General features: G+C 54.8%; 1 protein-coding gene across 1 annotated transcript; it reads left to right on the forward strand.

Moving 5' to 3' along the window:
* Positions 1-5,381: 5,381 nt before the first annotated feature.
* On the forward strand, positions 5,382-8,821 carry FOXE1 (forkhead box E1). Its single transcript, XM_019794917.2, is given in 2 exon segments — positions 5,382-6,399; positions 6,401-8,821. Coding segments are annotated over 2 exon segments (1,113 nt in total). The 5' UTR covers positions 5,382-6,070; the 3' UTR covers positions 7,185-8,821.
* The last annotated feature ends 401 nt before the right edge of the window (positions 8,822-9,222 follow it).

A 9,222-nucleotide genomic window follows, 5' to 3' on the forward strand; every position in this document is an offset into this window, starting at 1 on the left:
GGGAGTAATCATCAGCCCTTTTGAGATTGTCTTGCAAATCAGGAACTCTATCTCCAGACATAAACATCCATAATTTTCCGTGCGGGCTTCTCCGAGTCCCAAAGCCGTACATAAAGCACGGAAAATCTAAGAAACCCTACGCCCGACGATCCGCAGAGGTCTGTTGCTGTGCCAGAATCTAAGCGACGTGCGCCTACCCGCCACATTGAGAAGATCCAGGGTCTGACTCTCGTCGCCACCTCCGAACGGGGACACGGCTTTCCCAGGAGAGGCCACCGCCACCGCCAAGCTTTCACCAGTCTGGTGGCCGGGTAGGTCTGAGCCTTCGAGGATCGCGCTTTGCGCTGCTTGGTCCCTAGCTGGAAACGCTCGCTGAGCGCCCGGGAACAGGTGGAGGAGCTAACCCGGAGCCGGGGCAAGGTCCAGACCCGAGCTCAGGCTCGGCTTTGCCCCAGACTCGCCGTGCAAGGAGGGGAAAGTCCACGCCCTCTCGGTGCCTGCTTGCCCTTTTCGCTGAGGGGCACAGCTCCTGGATGTCCGAGTCAGCTCCGGAGCTCCCCGCTCCGGGGACTCGCGGGAAAGGTTGGGAGAAGATTCCGGAGCTGGGGTTGGGAGCAGAGAAAGACGAGCGGCGCTTCCTGGGGGGGAGCCGGGAAGCTGGTGGAGTGCTAGCCCAGCGGGGTGGTGGAAGAAGGCACCCCTCTGGGCCCTAGTTCCTGCCATCTGTCTCCGTAATTCTGCGTTCAGGGCGTTTAAGTGAACCAATGGCAAGAAGCGCTCAAAGCCCTGTGGCCCTGACAGAGCTCCGGGGGTCCCTGAGTCTCGCTACTCGCAGAAAGAGGCTACACCCGAGGGGCCTCAAAATCTAAAACCCTTGGGCTAAGCTGCAGAAAACATTTTAATCAACCGCTACTTCTTGGAGGAGTGCGTCTTATCTCCGTCCGTGAGTGAGAACGACTTGACTTTCCCCCAGCAGCTTTTTTCCCCGCACGGTCCAAGTTTCACCCTGAAAGCAATTTAAAAGCGGAGAAAACCATCGCGGGTCAGCGATATGTCCTACTCCATTCTTTCGACTTTCTGGAAGAGGGGCAACAGGTAGGGGCCTCCTCCCCCCCCCCCACTTCACAGATGGGGAAACTGAGTTCTAAAAGAGAAGCAGATGGCTCAAGACCTCTGGGACAGTAATGAGCTAGCTGTAGTCAGAGCTCTCACTCAGCGGCACTGCAGCTATCCTGGGCTGGGCTCACTGACACGGGACGCCTTTGTGGCAGTGGCTTGTCTGATGCTCTCTGAAGCCATACAGCCTGCTGTCCTGATCGATTGTCCCAGAGTAAAACAAACAGAGCTCACTGTGTTCCCACTGTCCCAAGATTCTTGGATCTGATTTGCAAGCATCAGGGCCTGGAGTTTCCACTGTCACTTGGTAAGGAGAATGACCCAGGCCAGGCCAGTAAGCACAGCTGAGTTTCTGAGAGCTCAGGGAAAAGTAGAGAGGCTGCAGGCCTAGAAGGTAAGGAGCCCAAGACCTGAGTTTCCCTTTCAGCACAGAACCTCCTCTGCAAGACTTTTTTGGTGGTTTTTTTTTTTTTTAGATTTTATTTATTTATTTGTCAGGGAGAGAGAGAACACAAGCAGGGGGGAGTGGCAGGCAGAGGGAGAAGCAGGCTCCCTGTTGAGCAAGGAGCCCCATGCAGGACTGAACCCCAGGATCCTGGGATCATGACCTGAGCCGCAGATGCTTAAGTGGCTGAGCCACCCAGGCACCCCTCCTCTGCAGACTTTAAGCAAGTCCCTTTAGCAATCTGGGCCTGGTTTCCTTCCTACTTGTATTTACAAGATTCCTTTAGGGAGAAGAGCTAAGTTACCTTTGCATCTGCATGAAGGGCATCTGGGTCAAGGGATACGGAGGAATTTCCCAGAACTCCATGGATCCCCTCCTTTATATTTACAAACCCTCTAAGGGCACTTCAAAGATGAGAGCACTTCAAAACTCAGGAAAATAGTTGTTGGGAGAAGAGCTGCAAGGCTTTCTATAGATCACCAGCATTCCTCCCCTCCCCCTAAAAATTGAACATAAAATAGGTTTTTCCAAAGGTGTATGCTGGGGATACTCTCAGGGCTGGAAGCAGGTGCAAAGGAGATGGAAATCACCCAGCACACACCCACATCAACACAACCCACCCCTGCTAAACTAGGAGAATAACCTCCAAGGGGCTGGAACCCACTCCATGGCTTTCAAATGGTTCTCAGTGGCATCTGCTACCTCCACAAATGTTAAAAGAACACTGCACCAGAAAAGAGAGAGGACTTGACCAGAGAAGAGCAAAGAAATGCCCCGGCATCGAGAGGGATCTGTTTGCATACTTTTGATCCAAACGGTAAACTGTCCCAATTCATTCATCAAATCATTTACTTCAATTTTGCATCATGGATTTATAGAATCTTCAAAGTACAGAATTTTGAAATGTATTATTAAAATAAAACATCTATGGAATAGAATCTTTAGGGTCCTTTGTTCATGAAAATCTTGACTTAGGAATTAATAATGTCAGGATGATAATGCTTGGTCTTATGCACAGGTGCAGCTCTGTAGCAGCAAAGTCTGAGAAAAGGGAATCAGAATTCTAGAAGAATGGGCTCACAGACACAAAACATTGAGGATCAAGAAATCCTGAGACAGGGGCGCCTGGGTGGCACAGCGGTTAAGCGTCTGCCTTCGGCTCAGGCCGTGATCCCGGCGTTATGGGATGGAGCCCCACATCAGGCTCCTCTGCTATGAGCCTGCTTCTTCCTCCCACTCCCCCTGCTTGTGTTCCCTCTCTTGCTGGCTGTCTCTATCTCTGTCAAATAAATAAATAAAATCTTAAAAAAAAAAAAAGAAATCCTGGGACATAACCACTGGAGCTTAAAAAAGTAAAGAATCATAAAGTCATGGAACCAATCATTAAAGCATACAGTCACGACTAATATAAGAATTATCAGAATTAGAGTCTTCGAGTTACAGAATAGTGGGTCCAGGACTGACATTTTGGAATTAAGGAAGAAGAGAGGTGTGCATTTATGGGACCCAAATCTTCTTTTTTTTTTTTTAAAGATTTTATTTATTTATTTGACAGAGATAGAGACAGCCAGTGAGAGAGGGAACACAAGCAGGGGGAGTGGGAGAGGAAGAAGCAGGCTCATAGCAGAGGAGCCTGATGTGGGGCTTCGATCCCATAACGCCGGGATCACGCCCTGAGCCGAAGGCAGACGCTTAACAGCTGTGCCACCCAGGCGCCCCGGGACCCAAATCTTCTAATCAGACATTCCTAGAAAGGAACTCAAATGAAGTAACATACACCTCAGAGTTTGAAAATATCTAAAAACTAAGGAAGCTGCAGTTCCCAGTAGTGGCATCATATTTTCAGGCATAAAATCTTAGTCCCAGCATCTCAAAATATGAGGAATTCACTTTTACATTTTCACCAGAAGCATAAAGTCATAGGAATATAATTATAGGCTAAGAATTTAGACTTCTGGTCATGGACTCTTAGAATTACAGAATCACATTATTTGATTTATGAAAACTCGTTAGGATAGTGATCCAATATTAGAAATTTGGAAATCTGAAACTTGGAATTTTGAAAATACAGAGAACCACAAAATGCAGCACTGAAAGATTGCTATGATGGAATATGGCTAAAATTTAAAAAAATTTAAACATTTTTTTTCCTTTTGCAAAAATGTAACAGGGCGAAATCTGGATTTTCGCACTTTCGTTACTTTGGAAGACGGAAACTGAGAGTTTTGCTGAAGGAGTGAAAAAGCCCGTCTCTCCAGTTGGTCAAGCACCCATCCGCTGAGGAAGGTCTTCACGCAAACGGTGCAACTGCTTCCAAACCCGGGTCGGCGGAGCGAGGATCTGGGTTCTCTGCCTCTTTCTACCGAAGGCAGTTGCCCCAACGCTCGTCGGGGCGGAACCTACAGCGAGCTCGCCGCCACGAAGGACGCGACTAAAATCCCTGAAGACCCTGCCACCCGCGCTCTTGAGACTGGCTGCGCCTCGCCCTACACCCGCAGCCCCGGGGAAAGCTGCACCCCAGCTGGAACCTCTGGAGTCTGCGCCAAGGCCCGGATTCCTACAGACAGAAAGGGCTCCGAGGTCCGCATCTGCCCACCCGCCCCCAAGTCACAGAGCAGAAAATTGAGGCCCTGCTTCAGAGAAAGAAGGGGCAGAAGGTCTCCCCGAGCAAGACCACAAAGCGAAGCCGGGCGGCCGCCGCTGGGAATCTCGGGTGAGGCCGGAGGTCCCGCCTTGGGGGATGGCCAGAAACGAACTCAGAAACCGGACACCCGCGAAGCAAACGGGTCCCCTCTGCCCGCCCCTTCCCCGGGGTGGGGGGACGCGCCCTCCTGGAGCACCCACACCTGGACCCCCGCCTCTCGCAGCCCTGGCGCCCTTCTGCAGGAAGGGGCTGCTCGGCTGCCCCTGGGGGTTCTGGGAGCCACTTGGAGCCCCCCGGCCTGGGCGAACAGGAGGAGGAGGTTACCACGAGAGAACAGAAGCCTAGTCTTCATCCCCCTTAAGCTGTGCGCCACTTTCCGCCATACAGAGGGGTCCCGGGTTACCCAAAGACAGGTGATGGGGGGGAGCTTTCCCTAAATATTGGCTACGGAAGGTCTTTCGAGGTGCAAACCCTCCGTGCAGTTGAGGGACCTGGGACCCAAAGAGAGAAAGTGGCCGCCTCGGGCACAGAGCGGGCGAAGCGCAGTCCTAACGGAGACGCAGGTGTGAGGCTCTGTTCAACTGCAAAGCCGCGGTGAGGCTAGGGCAAGTCACGTCCCCTACCGGGCCTAGGAATCCTCGTCTGAAAGATGAGGGACTGTATGGGCAATGGGCAAGGCAGCTTTGGGGTTTGAAAATCATCCTTGAAATACCTTAAGAGCCAGCCAACTGGAAGGTCTTCTCCCTTCCCCATTCCCTGTCCCACAAGAACCTAGCGCCCCCTCCGCCATTTCTCACCCTCTCCCAACCAGGGAAAAAAAAAAAAAAAAAAGTGAAGCGAGCCCGTCCTTTTCACCTGCGGGTCCCAGCCCTCCGCAGAGGCTGGTAAAGTCCGGAAGCGCTGGGTTCCCGCGCCAAGGTCTCCCGAGACAGTCCCTGGCCTCTCCCGGCCTCAGTCTCCCCGTCGGCGCGCTGGGGAGGCCAGCCCCGGCGATCTCCGACAGCCCTCCCCGCTCTGACGTTGTGGGGCTCCCGCCGCGCCTCCACAGCTGCTCCCACCTGCAGAGGTGCGCCCGGGCCCAGGGGGCGGGCAGTCGGGGGGCGGGCGGGCACCCGGCGCCGCCCCAAGCTTCCTGGCGCCTTTAAGGAGGAGAAGCCGGCGGAGGGAGGAGCCGGTCCGGGTGTGTGCCAGGGAGCTCCTCGTCTGTATTGTCGGCGGCCGGAGGCCAACGCTGAAGAGAGGAGCAGTCGCCATCCTACACGCCTGGCCCGCACCGCCCCTGCACCTGGCCTCCTTGCCCTCCACAGGCTGGGCCGCAGAGGCGCAGCTGGGCAGCCCTACCGGAGTGCCCCACGCCTGTACTAACTGCCCGCTCTTCAGGCCTTCGGGCCCGAGCCTCCTCTGGGCGCACGACCTCGACGGTTAGCCTCAGATCAGCGGGAAGCACAGACCAGCTGCAGGAGCCCCAGCCCCAGGACCAATTCCGGACCCCTTGACCGTCTGGCACCAGCACGCAAACGGCCCTTCAGCCGGCGACCCGGGCCTAGTCCCGGTCCCAACACCGCTGCCGGCGCCTGGCCTCGAGCTCCGGAACACGAGCAGAGCCGTCGGTGGGCGGGACACTCCTGAGCCTCTGTCTGCACTGAGCCAGCCCCGAAACCGAGGGCACCAAGCCTCCAGAGCACCCCTGCTGGGGAAGCTGTGCCCCGAGTGCCAGCCCACGAGGACTCCCAGAGCTCTCCGCAGAGGGGCCCAGCGCCCTCTCCCTTGGCCCTGCAGCCCAGCCCCACAGCCTCGCAGTCTCGCCCCTGCCCCTCGACAGCAGCGGGCGGCGGGGACACCCCGGGACGCGGGACGGCTGCGCCATGACGGCTGAGAGCCGGCCGCCGCCGCCGCAGACGGAGGCGCTGGCGGCCGTGAAGGAGGAGCGCGGTGAGCCTGGGACCGGGGTCCCAGCGGAGGCGGCGGGTCGCGGCGCGGGCGGGCGTCGGCGGAAGCGCCCCCTGCAGCGCGGAAAGCCACCCTACAGCTACATTGCGCTCATTGCCATGGCTATCGCGCACGCGCCGGAGCGCCGCCTCACGCTGGGAGGCATCTACAAGTTCATTACCGAGCGTTTCCCCTTCTACCGCGACAACCCCAAGAAGTGGCAGAACAGCATCCGCCACAACCTGACGCTCAACGACTGCTTCCTCAATCCCGCGCGAGGCGGGCCGCCCAGGCAAGGGCAACTACTGGGCCCTGGACCCCAACGCCGAGGACATGTTCGAGAGCGGCAGCTTCCTGCGTCGCCGCAAGCGCTTCAAGCGCTCGGACCTCTCCACTTACCCAGCCTACATGCACGACGCCGCCGCCGCCGCCGCCGCCGCTGCCGCTGCCGCCGCTGCCGCCGCCATCTTCCCGGGCGCGGTGCCCGCTGCCCGCGCGCCTTACCCGGGCGCCGTCTACGCAGGCTATGCCCCGCCGTCGCTCGCCGCGCCGCCTCCAGTCTACTACCCCGCTGCCTCTCCAGGACCGTGCCGCGTCTTCGGCCTGGTGCCTGAGCGGCCGCTCAGTCCTGAACTAGGTCCCTCGCCGTCGGGGCCCGCGGGTTCCTGCGCCTTTGCCTCCGCAGGCGCTTCCGCCGCCTCCACCGGCTACCAGCCTGCCGGCTGCGCTGGGGCGCGACCCGCCAACCCCTCTGCCTATGCGGCCGCCTACGCGGGCCCGGATGGCGCGTACCCTCAAGGGGCAGGCAGTGCCCTCTTCGCAGCGGCTGGCCGGCTGGCGGGGCCCGCCTCGCCTTCTGCGGGTGGCAGCAGTGGTGGCGTCGAAACCGCAGTGGACTTCTACGGGCGCACATCGCCCGGCCAGTTCGGAGCGCTGGGGCCCTGCTATAATCCTGGTGGGCAGCTCGGAGGGGGCAGTGGAGGCGCCTACCATGCTCGCCATGCGACTGCCTATCCTGGCGGCGTGGATCGATATGTGTCCGCCATGTGAGCCGAGCATACAGTCGAAAATTCCCGGACACCTCGGCTGTCCACATGAACTAAGTATCCCCGAGACCAGAGAACAGAACTGGAGAGAGGATTGAGAGCCACGTGGAAGGGACCGGTGCACCACGTACACACCCGGTTCGCTTTGGAAATGGGAGGAGGTGGGGAGGTGTTGCGGTGGCCCACGGACTGGGACAAACGACCCTCAATAAGGCGAAGCTCCAAAGGACGTGCCTTTCTGACATTCTGCTGGGGAGTATCCTTGGCGATAATGGGCGCGCAGCGTAGTGCCTACACCAGAGTCTAGGATCCAGATTGTGGGGAATCACGTCTTCACTATTCCCTGTATTGCAAGAAACTCGGGCCTTTTTACACGGTTCTGCCTCTTGTGCCTTTGATTAGGTTACTACAACAAAAGGCTCCAATAGCACCTTAAGAAAGGTGCGGAGGATGAGTTTGCAAAAGAAGTAGTCTCCCTCCTTTAAAAAACAAAACAAAGCGGGGAACTCTCTTCCCTTCGTTTGACCTGGGGCTGGTTTTCCCTGCCTCTGAGAACTGCAGATCTGGTTCTTAGTCTGGACCCTGCGTGCCTCAGCTCCATAGTGTGACCTAAGTCCTACCGCCCACAACCCCAGTTTCCCCATCTGTTAGATAAGAGGGCTGCAGGATTCGACCCCTGTGTGATCTTTAAGGGCCCGTTGTCGCTGTAGATGCTGCCCTGCATATTTGGCAGCATCGGCAGGCCACCCAGGCCTAACCCTATTCCCAAGAACCCCGAACAGAGCTCATGGCAAGCGCCTAATCTAAAGTCTCTGGATTGGTTCCAGGCAGCAATTATATTATAATTTCTTGAATCTTTTGAGCATGATGTGCTGATCATTTGGTCGCTGTTACTGCTAGGTCATAAATTCGGTTTTCCAGTGAGGCAGGTAAAAATAAATTTGTCCATTGGCCACTCTTTCTTTTCATTAAGCAACCCTGGACCAAATTAGCAAACTAAAATTCAAGGAGACCACAGGACTCAGGGGAGCCCTTTGGTGACAGCTTTCAGTTGGTTGAGCTGGCTCTTCCAACCCTGGCACCCTCTGCCATACGAAAAGGAAAGAGAAAAAATAATTGGGGCTGTCAGTGAAGCAAGCTTTAGAAAGAAACTGGATTTTTCACTTTGTTTTGTATCCATTTGTTTTAAGCATCAAGCTGACCAAAATCAGAGAAAATCCAACCACTTTCTCACCGTTCTTTGGAGAGATCTTCTAAGTTTTTATTCTGGAGTGAACATTTCCAGTGTTAAATACTCCAGAGGCTCAGAGTGCAGCTTTCAGATAAACCGGAGGGTTCAGATGAACTGTTTTAATAAAAATCTTTGATCAAGTGAGTTCTGGCAAGAGAAACTCAGCCCCTTTCTGTGTAGTTAACTTGCTAGGGAAGGCGTGGGGATTGTGTGAGAAAGAAAACTGAAAACCATTGGTAATTTCTATTTTTAATTTTGGAAATTGCGGTACCTTGTTCACAAAGACGTGTGAATGTGATTCTGTCCAGACGGGTATTTGTCTAAATCAGTACTGTCCAATAGAAACGTCGTAATGCAAACTACATGTGTAACTTAAAATTTTCTAGTAACCATATTAATAAAAAAAACCAGTTGAGATTAACTAATATATTGTATTTAACCTGATAAATCCGAACTATCATTTGAACATAGAATCAATATATAAATTGTGGAGCCATTTTACTTTTTTTATGCTAAATCTTCCAAATCTGGAGTGCATTTACACTTACAGCTGATCTGAATTTGGACTAGCCACCTGCCAAGTGCTCAATAGCGGTGTGTGGCTGATGGCTACTGAATTGGACTCTACAGGTCTAGTTGCTGGTCCTTCCTGACTTCAGTGGTGGTAAATGACCATCTGGAGGCAGGAGGCAGCTGGAGCACTGACCTTACTGCCAGTGGGTCCGGGTTCCAGATCCATAGCCCTGAGACCTTGCAAAAGTCTAGGTGTTGGGCCCCTCTTATCTCCATATGGACCCTTGCAGGTATGAAA

The sequence above is a fragment of the Ailuropoda melanoleuca genome, chromosome 7 (genome assembly GCF_002007445.2).
Source record: "Ailuropoda melanoleuca isolate Jingjing chromosome 7, ASM200744v2, whole genome shotgun sequence".
NCBI lineage: Eukaryota > Metazoa > Chordata > Mammalia > Carnivora > Ursidae > Ailuropoda > Ailuropoda melanoleuca.